The 16,619-nt window shown below is 38.8% G+C and overlaps 1 protein-coding gene across 1 annotated transcript in view; it reads right to left on the minus strand.

The window, feature by feature from the left end:
• Window positions 1–11,728: 11,728 nt before the first annotated feature.
• LOC101128221 (serine/threonine-protein kinase SMG1-like) overlaps window positions 11,729–16,619 on the minus strand; it is a 36,760-nt gene continuing 31,869 nt past the window's right edge. Inside the window, 4 exon segments of the mRNA XM_055365910.2 lie at window positions 11,729–11,900; window positions 13,617–13,714; window positions 14,643–14,715; window positions 15,094–15,219. Of these exon segments, the coding sequence (XP_055221885.1) occupies window positions 11,733–11,900; window positions 13,617–13,714; window positions 14,643–14,715; window positions 15,094–15,219 (465 nt within the window). The 3' untranslated portion in view covers window positions 11,729–11,732.

Here is a 16,619-nt window from a genome sequence, read left to right on the forward strand (position 1 = left end):
CTCTCCTAAGGTCTTTGCCCACAATACCCAGAGGGCTTGGCAGCATCATGTGTGATGGGTGGGGAGCTCCAAGCAGGTGGGCAGGACACAGGGGCCTGGTGACCAGGACAGACCCCCACTGTCCATCACCTTTCCTGGCCCTGTCCTCAGCGAAACTTCCCACAGGCCTTCTGCCCGATCACACAGAGTGTGCCCAAACTCACTCAGGCCTCTGGCAGCTGAAAACCACTGCTTTAAATCCCTTTACCATTTACTATGACATAAGGTTATTGTAAACAGGAAATATTCTATGGATGCTACAAATGGAAAGCCAATGCCTTTACCATAAATAGAAAAACAACCCTAAGAAACAAGCAAAACAAAAACAAAACAGGGGCTGGGTGTGGTGGCTCACGCCTGTAATCCCAGCACTTTGGGAGGCCGAGGTGGGCGGATCACAAGGTCAGGAGTTCCAGACCAGCCTCGCCAATATGGTGAAACCCTGTCTCTAATAAAATACAAAAATTAGCCGGGTGTGGTGGTGGGCGCCTTAGTACCACCTACTTGGGAGGCTGAGGCAGAAGAATAGTTTGAACCCGGGAGGCAGAGTCTGCAGTGAGCCGAGATTGCACCACTGCACTCCAGCCTAGGCGACAGAGCGAGACTCTGTCTCAAAAACAGCAACAACTACAAACAAACAAAAAACAGGGTTAACAAAACTATGGAATTCAATTCTATTTATATACTGCAGCCATGTTCCAGCCCTAGATTTGGCTGGGCATGGTGGCTCACGCCTGTAATCCCAGCACTTTGGGAGGCTGAGGCAGGTGGATCACGAGGTTAGGAGTTCGAGACCAGCCTGACCAACATGGTGAAACCCCGTCTCTACTAAAAATACAAAAATTAGCCAGGCATGGTGGCACACGCCTGTAATCCCAGCTACTCAGGAGGCTGAGGCAGGACAATCCCTTGAATCCAGGAGGCGGAGGTTGCAGTGAGCCGAGATCATGCCATTGCACCCTCCTGGGTGCACTCCAGCCTGGCCAACAACATGGTGAAACACCATCTCTACTAAAAATACAAAAATTAGCTGGGTGTGGTGGTGGGCACCTGTAATCACGGCTACTTGGGAGGCTGAGGCAGAAGAATTGCTTGAACCTGGGAGGCAGAGGTTGCAGTGAGCAAAAGTCCGTCTCAAAAACAAAAAAAGCATAGAATATTAAAAATCTATATATATTCTTCTATGAAACACTGGGGGTGGGGGATTGAGGTTTTTCATGTATTTCTTTTCAGAAAGAATACGAAAGCCTAGATTAAACAATAAAACCAAATTATAAGGTGTTTGACAGTAAAGAAGCTGCTCTACCTCACCTCTATAATCCACATTTTTAAAAATTTTTTGTAATCCACATTTCTTATTCTCAAATTATAAAGGCAAATTAACAAAGTTAGGAATAGTTAATACTATATAAAATCTGTTACCTCGTGTCCTGGTTAAGGTTATCTTTCTTAAGTAATATTCGCAGAAGATTTAATATAATTGAGAAATGTTTCTTTGTGGCCGTAGTTACAGTGCTAATCACAGCTCCATCAAACAAAGAAGGAGAGGAAGAACTGAGGCTACTAGAGATAAAGTGATCATGCCTGAAAGACAAAGCATAGATTATCTTTTCATCTTTAATCAAAGAAAGCAAGCAAGTCCAAAGTTAAATCAACATACATCTTTAAAATCTATCCATTAAAAAAATAAAATGTGCAGCGCACCAGCATGGCACATGTATACATATGTAACTAACCTGCACAATGTGCACATGTACCCTAAAACTTAAAGTATAATAAAAAAAAAAAAAAAAAAAAGAAATGCAGTGTTGCAACAGATTGAATATAGAAGTAGATAAGAGAACCCAGCTGTCTCCCATCAAGCCAGACATTAAGGAGATTTCCAAAAATGTCAAACAGTGCTACTCTTCTCACTCATTTTTTAAATTTGTTTTGCAAAACAGTTATTTTTCATTAAAGTGTTGTTAGCATATAAAAAAAATAAAATAAAATGTTTTGTGGGGTTCTTTTCTTAAGAAAAATTTGTGAATACAGTACCTGGTACAATGAGAATACAATGTGTAGAGCACAGCATACTGAATGGCAGGGAAGTGAACAGCCAGGTCACTGTGCACAATCATCAGATTCTTACTCAGAAGTGCGAAGACAGTTGGAGATAGCGCCCACATCTGATCATGTACAAAACACAGTAAGTTTATGGCTTCTCCAAAATAAGCACAAGCATACAGAGTTTATCCTTCAAAACAGGGGTATTTGGACATTTTTTTTTATTTGGACATTTTTAAATTAAAATTACAGATTGGAAGGGATCTAGTACACTACACCTGGGACAAATACTTTTTTGTGAAGTCAGTAAAGCCTTTGCGTGCAATATAGCATCTCTATGTAATGCAGCAACTCCTCGTCTATCGCTACAGTAAGAAAACAGCCACAGGTCAGGTGTTGTGGCTCACACCTGTAATCCTAGCACTTTCGGAGGCTAAGGTGGGCAGATCACTTGAGCCCAGGAGTGTAAAACCAGCCTGGGCAACACAGCAGGACCCCATCTCTACTAAAATTACAAAAATTAGCTGGGCATGGTGGCGCACACTTGTAATCCCAGCTACTCGGGAGGCTGAGGCAGGAGAATCGCTTGAACCTGGGAGGCAGAGGTTGCAATGACCCGAGATCATACCAATGCACTCCAGCCTAGATGACAAAGTTAAGACTCTCCCTCTCAAAACAAAACACCAGCCACATACAAAACACAGGAATGAGAGTACCTGTGTTCCAAGAAAACTTTCTTGAGTCAGAGTCTCTCGCTCTGTTGCCCAGGCTGGAGTGCAATGGGGCGATCTCAGCTCACTGCAACCTCTACCTCCGGGGTTCAAGCAATTCTCCCTGCCTCAGTCTCCCAAGTAGCTGGGACTACAGGTGCCCATCACCATGCCCTGCTAACTTTTGTATTTTTTTAGTAGAGATAGGGTTTCACCATGTTGGCCAGGCTGGTCTTGAACTCCTGAGCTCGGGTGATCTGCCTGTCTCAGTCTCCCGAGGGATTACAGGCGTGAACCACTGCACTCAGCCCAACGAGAACTTTCTTTACAAAAACAGGCACTAGTGTTGCGATGGCTGTACACTTCTGTGAATATACTAAAAATCAGTGAATTATACACTTAAAATAACAAACAAAAAACAGGTGCTGGGCTGTATTTGGCCCACGGACCATAGTTTGCTGATCTCTGGTCTAAACAGAGCCCTTTGTATGTGCCTTTTGCGGAAGTAGACAGTATTTCTTCAATTTTCCATATACTGCAAATGGCAAGGTGCCCTGTTCAATAAGGAAACAAAGGCACACCCTGCCACTATACACCTTTTCCATCCATCTTTTCCCTTTACACTGCCAAGACACTCCATTCCACCTGACTGCCCCATCCCCACCCACTTTCTCCTTATTTCTAGAGTACAGGACATAAACATCTTTGAATCTGCAAATAATGTGAATAATTTTCCCCAAAAATCAAGCTTTCATGTTTGAAGAAGAGTTTATTGTGACTTCAAACATAAGCTGTAACTGGTAATAAGCGAAGCAGCTATGGAATTATACAAGGCAATCCAATCAAACAACATGGAGCACATTGAAGCGCAAACATCAAATTTTACCTTTTTCCTCCTAAAAACTTTATTCCCTAATTACATCCATTACTTTCTTTGTTTCTTTTTTTTTTTTTCTTTTGAGACAGAGTCTGGTTCTGTAGCCCAGGCTGGAGTGCGGTGGTGTGATCTCAGCTCACTGCAACCTCCACTTCCTGGGTTCAAGCAATTCTCCTACCTCAGCCTCCAAAGTAGCTAGGATTACAGGTGTGCACCACCACCCCTGGCTAATTTTTCTATTTTTAGTAGAGGCAAGCTTTCACCATGTTGGCCAGGCTGGTCTCAAACTCCTGACCACAAGTGATCAGCCCGACTTGGCCTCCCAGAGTGCTGGGTTTACAGGTGTCAGCAACCGTGCCCAGCCTACACCTATTATTTTCTATTAAAAATAATGTTTTTCAACTCTGTGTGGTCCAATAGGAAAAAGAAATACACAAACCATAAACAATAAATACAAATCAAGAGCAGGGCCATGTCGAATTACTTAAAAAAAAAAACACACGGGCTGGGCGCGGTGGCTCGTGCCTGTAATTCCAGCACTTTGGGAGGCTGAGGCGGGTGGATCACCCGAGGTCAGGAGTTTGAGACCAGCCTGGCCAACATGGTGAAACCAAGTCTCTACTAAAAATACAAAAATTAGCTGTCGTAGTGGCAGGTGTCTGTAATCTCAGCTACTCGGGAGGCTGAGGCAGGAGAATTGCTGGAACCCGGGAGGCAGAGGTGGCAGTGAGCCGAGATTGCACCACTGCACTCCAGCGCAGGTGACAACAACATGACTCTGTCTCCAAAAAAAAAAGAAAAGCTTTTTTTCCCCCCTCCTAAAAGAAAGACTACAGGTTGAGTATCCCTTATTCAAAATGCTTGGGACCAGAAGTGTTTCAGACTTTGTATATGTTTGGATTTGAGAATACTTGCATATATATAAAATGAGATATGTGGGGGATGGGACCCAAGTCTAAACACGAAATTCACTTATGTTTCATAGACACCTTCTATTCATAGCCTGAAGGTCATTTTATGCAATATTTTAAATAATTTTGTGCATACAACAGTTTGGACTCATCACATGAGGTCGGGTGTGGGATTTTCCACTTGGGGCATCATACTGGTGCTCAAAAAGTTTCAAATTTTGGAGCATTTTAGATTTAGGATTTTCAGATTAGGGATGCTCACCAGTAAGTGTTATGAAAATATTCCAAAATCTGGCTGGGCATGGTGGTGCCCACCTGTAATCCCGGCATTTTGGGAGGCCAAGGCAGGTGGATCACCTGAGGTCAGGAGTTCACAACCAGCCTGGCTAACATGGTGAAAACCCATCTCTACTAAATACAAAAAAATTAGCCAGGCATGGTGGCGCATGCCTGTAATCCGAGCTACTTGGGAGGCTGAAACAGGAGAATCGCTTGTACCCAGGAGGCGGAGGTTGCAGCAAGCCAAGATTGCGCCATTGCACTCCAGCCTGGGCAACAAGAGTAAAACACTATCTCCAAAAAAAAAAAAAAGTATTCCAAAATCCAAAATCAAAAACACTTCCAGTCCCAAGTATTTCAGATGAGGAATATTCAACCTGTATGAATGTTCCTAGGGAAAAAAAGCCAAAATATAAGACCATGTATAAGAACTAACTTCAGTAGACAGAAAGAAAAAAGTACCAGGGGAAGAAGAAAGAGACCGCATTTTAAAACAACTATACAAATTTGAGCTGTAAGAAACACTGACATTTTCTATAAGCATGCTAGAGCAAATAGGAGAAATTCATAAGACGTTTTCTAGAAAATAAAACTAATAGAAAAAAACTTATCAAGATTTGTCAAATAAAAAGAAGAAAAGTTAAATATAATGGCAAGAAAACATTCCTACCAATTTTATTTATCCAGGCATGTCTTAAATATGGCTGTTTGTTACATACAGTGATTCTGCAGACATGTTGACATGACAGTGAAATACATAAATATGTAATGAGAAAAGGCTTAACTGTGGATTAAAAAAGTCATTACAATTAAAGACTCGAGTTTTTGGCATTTCCATTTGTAGTCAGGGCACTGAGGTCAAATTTAACTACAAATTTTGCATTGTCTACATTGAACACATGATTCTTAAAAGCCTCATGTTTTATTTCAGAACAGGCCTCAGGAAGTTGCAGACTGTGCAGGAGGTTGTTTAGGGCACAAGTCATTTCTCCCAATATTAACTTATAGGCAGTCTCCAAAACAGGAATATTCTTCAAGCTGAGCATTGCTTGATAAACAGCATGGGCTACAGCAACAACCTGAAAAACAAAAAATTCAAGGAAGTGATAAATGGAAAATAAATCTTCTAAAATTATATGGAAAATAAATCACTATCTGTATTAGTGCTGATGATACAAATAAATTTAAGATTGATCAATTCACTGTCCGTAGCACTTAATATTTTAATTTTTAAAAAACGAATCAGAAAACTGACACAGATCAGTATGCTATTTCAAATCTATTAAGTTTTATCACAAATAAAGAGTACTATAAATGAAAACTGTCAATATGAAATTTCTGAAATGGCCGTGTTTTTTTTTTTTTTTTTAAATAATCAACATCAAAAGACATATACAAACAGCAGTTTAAGACTGGGTTTCTTAAATCTACCAGGAAAGTCTGTGGTGGATTTGACTAGGGGGTGGTTGAAAAGCCAGTCATTTTTGTTTACAAAATATACAGTACTTCTTAATTTATAACTTTATAAATGTGTCAACTTGTTTTACCCTTATGAAAATTTAATAAATTTAATAACAGCAAAAGATGCATAGTCTGAAAAGAGTATCTGGCACATCATTCATGAAAGTATTCAGTATGATTATCAAGAAATATAAATTTAAAAGAACAAATACAATCACTATATTCTAAATCAAACATTTCACATTTCACTCAATTTCACTTATATAGCCTGGTAAGCAACATTAGGTCCAACTCTTCAGTGACTCAAGTTGTCAAAATTCATTATCAGTGTATTACTTACCTCTTTTTCTTTATGATAACGCAAGAATAGTAGTTTAGATGATGGTATAAACAGTTTTTCTACAAATGATGATGGCAGTTTCGTATTTATCTGTTCAACAATCTAAAAGAATAAAATTTTAAAAAAATGAGCTTCTCAAATTACAAAAAGACATGGAGAAACCTTAAATGCACACTGGTAAGTGAAAGAAGCCAACTGAAAAGGCTACATACTATATGACTCCAACTACATGGCATTCTGGAAAAGGCAAAATGATGGAGACAGTAAAAAGATCAGGGGTTGCCATGGGCTTAAGATGGAGGGAGGCAGGAGTGGGGTGAGGGAACGAGGAAGGAGTGGGTAGAACATAAAAGATTTTTAGGGAAGTGAAACTATCCTGTATGATACTGGTAATAGGGGATACATGTCATTACACATGTTAAAGTCCATAGAATACATAACACAAAGTAAACTATAAAATTAGTTAATAATAATATATCAATATTCACTCCTTTGTAATAAATGTACCACACTAACACAATATGTTAATGAGGGGGAAACTGTTGGGATGAAGAAGGTATATGGGAACTCATTGTTTTCTGCTCAATTTTCTGTATATCTAAAAAATAAAGTCTTTTAATTTAGAAAAATATATCTAAGCTATATTTTAAGGCCTTAATACTGTGACATTAAAGTGTTTAGACACCTAAATAGGACACACGTATTTTACAGTTATCATGGGCATTTTTTCACATTAGCAAAGAGAGGTGTAATTCTGGCAGAAATGCTCAGCAGAATGTCATCTAGAATTTGCTTTAAAATAATCCAGTTGGAGATGAAAGGACAGCAAAGAGGCCTGGATGAAACCAGATGGGCCATTTGTTTCTAATTATAGAAGCTGAGTGTTAAATATGTACAAATTTATTATACTATGCTCCCTATTTTTATGTGCTTCAGAATGTCCATAATAAAAGTGGGGGGAGGATATTTATGGTTAAGAAATTAAAGGAGGCCGGCCGGGCGTGGTGGCTCACGCCTGTAATCCCAGCACTTTGGGAGGCCAAGGCAGGCAGATCACGAGGTCAGGAGATCGAGACCATCCTGGCTAACATGGTGAAACCCCGTCTCTACTAAAAATACAATTGTGCCACTGCACTCCAGCCTGGGCAAAAGAGCAAGACTCCGTCTCAAAAAAAAAAAAAAAAAAAAAAAAGAAATTAAAGGAGGCCAGGCATGATTGCTCACACCTGTAATCCCAGCACTTTGGGAGGGCAAGGCAGGAGGATTACTTGAGACCAAGAATTTAAGGCCAGCCTAGACAATGTAGTGAGACCCCTTCTCTCCAAAAAATACAAAGGTTAGCCAGGCACGGTGGCATGCATCTGTAGTCCCAGATAGTCGGAAGGCTGAGTGGGAGAATCACTTGAGCCCAGGAGTTTGAGGCTGCAGTGAGCTCTGATTGTACCGCTGCACTCCAGCCAGGGGAATACAGCAAGATCCTGTGACCAAAAAAAAAAAAAAAAAAAAAAAAGAAAGAAAAGAAAATAAAAGCAAAAAAGAAAGAATCTGGTGCGTAGAGCAATGTTTCCTCAGAAAAAACGAGTAAAGCTACACTGAGACTAGCTATCAACCACTAAAAATAGAGGCCTGGCAGAGTGGCTCATGCCTATAATCCCAGTACTTTGGGAGGCCAAGGCAGGTGGATTGCTTGAGCCCAGGAATTCAAGACCAGCCTGGGCAACATGGCAAAACTCCATCTCTACAAAATAATATAAAAAATTAGCCAGGTGTGGTGGTGTACGCCTGTAGTCCTAGCTACCCGGGGGGCTGAGGTGGGAGGACCACCTGAAGCCAAGAGGTCAAGGCTACAGTGAGCCAAAATCATGCCACTGCACTTCATCCTGTGCAACAGAGTGAGACCCTGTCTCAAAAAAAAATTGCATTAAAAATAAAAGTAAATAGACACTAAAATGAAAGCATAGATTATAAGACTGATGAATGTACTCTAAAAAATAATATAATAAAGCAAAGCCCTTATTTTTTTTCTTTTTTGGAGACAGGGCCTTTTTTGTCACCTTGGCTGAGTGCAGTGGCACAATCAGAGCTCACTTCAACCTCAAGTTCCTGGGCTTAATCGATCCTCCTCCCTCAGCCTCCCGAGTAGCTAGGACTGCAGGTGCACATCACTACACCAAGCTAATTTTTGACTTTTTGTACAGATGGGGTCTCACTACATTGCCCAAGCTGTGCCAGAATTCCTGGATGCAAGCAATCCTTCTGCTTTGGCCTCCCAAAGTGCTGGGATTACAAGCATGAGCCACCATACCCAGACAAAGTCCTTAATTTCTTACATATCAATTTAAGGGCCTGAATAAACCAATACATTAAAAAGGAAAAGAATAATTCACATACCAGCGTGAGTAAATTCAAGACTGAGATGATATAATCGGTACCACAAGTCTGGCAATTCTCCAGTTGGTCTAATCCATATGTAATAACCATGTCAGAATGTATAGTCATGCTAGGATCCAAGCTGCCGAGCAAAACACCAACACACTCATTAGCAGCTGTCAACACAGCCTCAGAAAAAAACACCTGGTTTGCAGCCATCACACATCTCATTACTCTGTACAGAACCTGTAAATGGGGAAAACAAGCAGCTTTTTAAAAAAATTCACGTTCTTCCACAAAGCAAGAAAATACTTTTTATTTAATGCAATTTCAACTGAAAATTAACTGCTTGCCTTGCCAGCAGTCTCTTAATATTCTAGTTCTCAGTAGCTGAATAATAATGATACCTTTACTACAATATGTAAACATGATCTTGGCTAAAAAATCCTAAAGTGCTACTATGACAGGAAATGGAATCTGCCATCCTCTATTTCCCATATACCCAACTTTGTTTCTCCCAATGTCACTAAATGGCTGAAGCTCAGAATCTTTATCATGAAATACACCACGACAGTAATGGTATTGACAGCATGGGAATAGCCTGCCCACACATACTACAAGCTAGCTCTTGGGCTTTTGGGAATCAATCTTTCAAAACTGAACATACAAGTCACTTTAAGCTTATTAAAGTTTCTATCTACTGATGGTCTCTTTTGAAAGATAAGCACTCTCATGCTTACCACATAATATCTTCAAAAATCATATTATTTCCAATACACACACAAACAAAATCCCCCACTTAACTATAATGGCCAATAATTGTGTACTAAATTTCTAATAAAATAGGGGAGAAAACAGAGCAAATGTTAAAAAATATTTCTATAATATTTAACAACCAATACATACAGGATTTTATTTAGTCTACCCATAGTTTTCATTAAAAGTATCCTTGGAGGTTGGGCATAGTGACTCACATCTATCATCCTAGCACTTTGAGAGGATTAGCTGGAAGGTTCTCTTGAGTCCAGGAGTTTGAGACCAGCCATGTCAACATAACAACACCTCATCTCTACCAAATTTGTTTTTAAATTAGTTGGGTGTGGTGGCTCACACCAGTAGTCCCACCAACTACTTGAGGCTGAGGTGGGAGGATCACTTAAGCCTGGGAGGTCAAGGCTGCAGTGAGCCAAGATCGTGCCACTGCACTCCAGCCTGGGCAACAGAGACCATGTCTCCAAAAAAAAAAAAAAAAAAAAAAAAAAACAGTTGGGGGGAGAGGGCAGAGGGGGAAGCATTCCTGGCCATGCATGCACAGTGGCTCATGTCTATAATCCCAACACTTTGGGAGGCTGAGGTGGGAAGACTGCTTGAGGCCAAAAGTTCAAGACCAGCCTGGGAAACACTGAGACCCCATCTCTACAAAAATAAAAAATTAGCAGGAGCTATGGTGGGAGGATCACTTGAGCCCAAGATATAGAGGCTGCACTGAGTCGTGATGGCACCACCCCACTTTAAAAAGAAAAAAAAAAAAAAAAAGCTGGGTATGGTGACACCCACTTGTAGGGCTGAGTGAGATGGGAAGTTCACCTGGGCCCAAGAGTTCAAGACTACAGTGAGCTATGATTGCACTACTACACTCCAGCCTGGGTGACAGAGTGAGGTTCCAGCTCCAAAAATAAATAAAAAAAAATAAAAACCCCACCATTCTACCATTCTCAAAGGCCTAAAAGATCCTCATAAATCAATATACACCTATCCTATAAATTATGTCCCTTTTATTTTATGTCTGAATTAACGGCTTTTTATTTCAACTCTGTACAGTCTTCAAACAACCACCTTTTAGACATTAAAAATGAAGCAAAGATATTAAACCATTTTGAAACCATATTGGTTTAAAATACCAATATGCTGGTTTCATTTATCTTTAAGTTCTGACATTTCTGCTCAAGTACACAACTTACTATATAATCAATATCCTATTTTATTTAGCAACATGTTCAGCAAAAGTATATGCTCCTAAAAGCGAGTTTTATCCTAACGGTAAAATTTTCATCAGTTAGATTAAATTTTTTATGACTGTATCACACATGCTTCTTTCTCCTTATTCAAAGCAGAGTACAATGCCTGGGGTTCATTTCTTGTGTCTTTTCCACTGAACCCTCATTGGATGTGCTATATACAGTGCAGCTAATGTTTGAGGCTGCTGAAGTGTGGCAATCTAGCTACCTCATTTTTAATTTATGTTCTTTGATATCAGGCTATCAAAGAATATAAAGATATACAAGTTTTCATATGAGTTCCATCTTATGCTCAGAGAAGATTACTTTCTGAGGCTTCTCCTATAGTGTGCTATTCGTAATATGTTGAAAAACTAAAAGGAAACCCAATAATTTAAAAGTAAAATTATAAGAAATATTATTTAAAAATGAAAGAATAAGATTTAAAAATTCAGAGTGGCCTTTTGTCATGGGAGGGTAGGGGAGTTGGATGAAAGGAGGATGAGATATAACAGGATTCCCTGCTTTTCTGGTTATTTAAGAAAGCAGTCAGACAATATATATATATATATATACATACATACATACATGCTAAACAAATGAAGGATTAATAACAGTTCACCTGGTAAAGAGAATCATTTACAATGTAAAACAATTTTATTTTTGAATGACACTTCAAATGCCCAAAAGCACTTACAACTGTTACGTATGCCTCAGTAATTGGAGGACCCGAATTGGGCTGAAGTGTTCCCCAGTGCTCCTCACCACAGTACTAAATACCCGGAGAAGCGCAGCCAGCTTTGGTAATGACACTGATGGAGGAGGGACGTCTTCATCCACTGATTCCCCAGAGGCCACATGGCTGAGGTCCTAGATGTGAATTCACAGCATTCTTAATAAGTAGTACATTGTTTAAAAAAAAAAAAAAACTCTAAAATATTTCAATCAATTCATTTTAGAATAGATTTTTAGGCTTTTAGAAAGAGAACTGTGGCCCATGAGAATATTCATGACTCTGAATATAAAAATGGGTTTTACCTAATTATTTCAAAAAGCCAACATTAAACCCAATAGACAACAAATTAATGAAATAATCTCTTAAATCAACTCAGAAAGCTGTTGGGGAAAAATAAATTCTAGCACATATGCTCTAGTTATATGTAGGTATAAATGAAGACGGAAGCTTTTGCCACTCCTGAATTAGTTTTTGGCTAAAAATCTCATTCTAGGTATTCTTTGAGCCACTCAGCTCAACAGTAAGTCCTCCAAACCAAGAGCATGCACATGAAGAGCAAAGGGAGATTACAAGACCTGGTCTACAGATGTGTAACTGAAGAAGTACGATATATGAAAAGGACAAGATTCGCAAAAACTAGGATACTAGAACCAATGTATACATCTACCTAAAATTAAGCACCAAAATAACAGAAGAGAATGAGATCTTAAGGATAACAAGGGGAAACATCTCTACAAACTAGAACGTGTGGCTTATGAGAGGTAGATCAGCTTTAAACGTGGGCTGTGAAAAAAGACATTCTAGGTGTGGGGGCAAAGAAAAAACAACGCAGAAGCAAAACATTTCCTTGCTTTTCTAGGAAAGAGTAAACACATCAGTACAGCTAAAGGTACTGAATTCCTGTTGACTACAAGCAGCAAAGATGAAAAAAACAAGATGAGGCCAAAATCTTTATGGGAGCCTTGATTGGTTGATCTGAATAGGGGAGAAACACAAACAGATTCAGATAAGAGATGGCACAGAGTTAAGCCATGACAGTGGGGCCAGAAAAGCCAAGTACCAGTAACAGAGGCTTCAGCAGCGCTCTTAAAGCTCCTATGCTATATTCGTACAGTCACAAAAGCTGGCTGAAGCCAAGGCTTGTCCTCCAAAGTACGATTCAAGATCTCCTGTACATATGTAAGAGGAAAATCTTTAGGAGCTTTTGGTGTTTTGTGTTTTTTTATAACACAACATCAATTTGCTTTAAGACTCTGAAGACTGGGGACAAAAAATAAATAACAAAAAATGTCTTTAGAAAAATACCAGCTACCAAGAGTATGTAAAGCTTTGCGAAATACGAAGCTTGCAACGTTTCTTTTAGTCTCTCCAGTAATTCTCCTGGTAACTTAAACACATCTGAAATAAATGTTTAAAATACTGACTGGGCACGGGGGCTCATGCCTATAATCCCAGCACTTTGGGAGGCCGACGTGGCTGGATCACCAGTGGTCAGGAGTTTGAGACCAGCCTGGCCAACATGGTGAAACCCCGTCTCTACTAAAAATACAAAAATTAGCTGGGCGTAGTGGTGGGCACCTGTAATTCCAGCTACTCAGGAGGCTGAGGCAGGAGAATCATTTGAACCCAGGAGGTGGAGGTTGCAGTGAGCTGAGATCGTGCCATTGCACTCCAGCCTGAGTGACAGAGCGAGACTCCATCTCAAAAAAAAAATTTTTTTCAAAATATTGCAATGGGCTTGTAATTTCTGCTTAAATGTCAGGAGGTCTGAGCCATTTTAAAATAAATCTAGCACAATTTAAGATTTTTTCTTAACCAAAATTTTAAGAAACAGCTTTCTATATACTCACCTCAGCATATGCTTCCATGTCTTCTAGAAACTGACCAAGAAGAGTCGTAGAAAATGCAAGATCAGCTACCCAAAATGGCTCCAAACTCTGCAACCACCCTTGGAATCGTATAAGAAATTGTGAAAGGGTAGGGGGGAGAAAAAACACCAAAAAATCCAAATTAAAAAAATATAACAGGCTCGTTTTAAAAAGTATCTGGTTTTCAAGCAGCATACCCTAAAACATGTCCTATATCATAAAATGAAGACTGCTAAACATGCTGATCACGATTAACCAATACCTCTTTAATTAATACCTCTTTAATTTCTGCAGAAATTAACATGTAAATGTTATTTCCTTACTTTTTCAGTAAATTTCATATCTATATTGTCACTACACATGACTTAAGACTAAAATGCCACAATCTACCACTGGCCTGGCTAATCCCAGGGCCACATCTAACCATTAAAGGTGTATACTCATCTCCTCAGTGAAAATGAAACAGACCACTATCACCTGAATATACTATTTTCAAAAGTTTATTACACCAAGTAAGTTACGAGAAACTATGACACTTGAAACAAGCTGAAATGTGCAAATGAGCCACGCTAGTCATTCACTTAACTCCAAAAAATGGGAAACAAAACCATTTCTCATTTATGACAATTCTCCAAATTAACCCTATATTTCCTTTTTTAAAAAAATAACCAGAAAAACAATAAAATGTGACAAATAACTTGGATCTTCCATTGTCCACTTCAGGGTATTGCCACTGCAATATATTCTTACCATATACTTTCCTACCAGTACAAACTACAAATAACTTGGGTAAGTCCTAAGTCCTGTCTGTACTTACTCTACCCACCTACTAGTAATTTCCTCTGAAAATATATATTTAGCTAACAAGTCATGTTCATTTACAATAAAACATTTCTCTGAATTAGTTTTCTTGCATTATTAAAGAAATTGTATTGATAGATGGTCACTGGGGGACCACTGCTCCTCCCCGACAGTATTTAAATAACTGGTATAGGCTGCAAGACTTACCAGATACCTGCTGCATGAGCGAAGGTTTCTGAGTATGATCTCTATGCCATCCAACTAATATATCAACTGTATCCTTGATGGAAACAAAGAGAGAGGGGGCCAATCATTTTAAGATATTACAGCCATTCACCTGTGGACCATTTCACAGCAAAAGATCCTAAAAGGACCATCTATGTTCTACCTACTTGACATTCTAGAAACTTAGAAAGGGGAGAGGGGCAGGAAAATAAAAGAGCTACATTTCTGACAACAATGAAATAGTTTATTTTCTTCAAATATTTTAAGGTACGAACGTCAGAAAGAAAAATGCGGCATTTAACCCTGGAACCTCAAATATCACTGATTATATTCAAAGGAGCAGAGGCATTGTTTTCCATCTGATTCCTCAGTTCCTCACACACACAACCATCCCCCTCACCCCATGATCTGAACAGCGGAATGAGGAACTCACCCTAAAATTAGTGCTGAAAATATGAGGGTAACATCAAGCCACCAAAAGAATGCACTTAACACATTTGCAAAGCAATTCTGGTGTATCCACATTTTCAAGAATTGACTGCAGGCTGGTCATTACAAGCTTAAAAATAAAAGTTACAAACCGTGAACATTCAACAAAATAGGGAGAAAACAAGCAAATTAGGTTCATTATTTACTGACTACATAAAAACTGAGTATGAGACCAAGAAAAATAGATTCTGTAGTTTTAGTTAAAAAAAAAAAAAAAATTCACTTGTAAATCCCAACTGCTTGGGAGGCTGAGACACAAGAATCGCTTGAACCCAGGAGGCAGAGGTTGCAGTGAGCTGAGATTGCACTGCTGCACTCCAGCCTGGACAATACAGCCAGACTCCATCTCAAAAAAAAATAATAATTAATAAATAAATAAAATAAATAAATTGAAAATATTTCGCTCCACTAAGATGTTAAGCTAAAAACAAATACTGTTTTCTCTTCTTCAATGTTTGTTAATATTAGTCCTTTGACATCAGTTAACATTAGTCCTTAATAACATCTGTTTACAATATCCCTAAATGCTCTCTTTAAGATTCTACCTGTGATTAAATTTCAAATACAAAAAAGTAAAATGGATTTCAGAAACTTTTCTATAAAGTACAACAATTACTTTGCAATCCAAAATATAAAGCAAATTTTATATAATTTATGCTTTAGTATATTAGTACTTGCTTCATATTAAAATTAAAGAAGATCAGTATGGCACCACACATGAATAACATGCAGGCTCAGGTTACCATTATACATAAATTTTTAAAATAAATATACGGCAAAAATAAAATAATAAATAACTATTTGTCATTCTATTGAAAGAATATTTATTTTGCAGCTGTTAAAAAACATTTTTCCCTAAAAAAGAAAAAGCTGCGCTTTACATAGCAATCTTATAAAAGAAATGCTAGAATCAGAAAACCATCATTTTAGGCTGGGTGCAGTGGCTCACACCTGTAACCCCAGCACTTTGAGAGGACGAGGCAGGTGGATCACCTGAGGTCAGGAGTTCAAGACCACCTTGGCCAGCATGATGAACTCCGTCTCTACTAAAAATATAAAAATTAGCAGAGCACAGTGGCACATGCCTGTAATCCCAGCTACTCAGGAGGCTGAAGCAAGAGAACTGCTTGAACCTGGGAGGCGGAGGTTGCAGTGAGCCGAGATCATGCCACTGCCCTCCAGCTTGGACAACAGAACAAGATTACATCTCAAAAAAAAAAAAAGAGAAAAAGAAAACCATTATTTTGCAATAGCCAATGTTATAATCCACACAGGCACAGACTATCAATGCTAAAAATCATTTAAAAGACATCTTAAGGGTAATTACAGAAATTTGAATATAGAACACATATGTAATAAAATTCATTTTCTTAGGTATGATTACAATATTCTTGTTATACAGAAGAAAAACCTTATTCTTGGGAGATGCATACTAAAACATTATGGGGTGAACTGTCATCATGTGTATGG

The sequence above is a fragment of the Gorilla gorilla genome, chromosome 18, assembly GCF_029281585.2.
Source record: "Gorilla gorilla gorilla isolate KB3781 chromosome 18, NHGRI_mGorGor1-v2.1_pri, whole genome shotgun sequence".
Classification (NCBI taxonomy): Eukaryota; Metazoa; Chordata; class Mammalia; order Primates; family Hominidae; genus Gorilla; species Gorilla gorilla.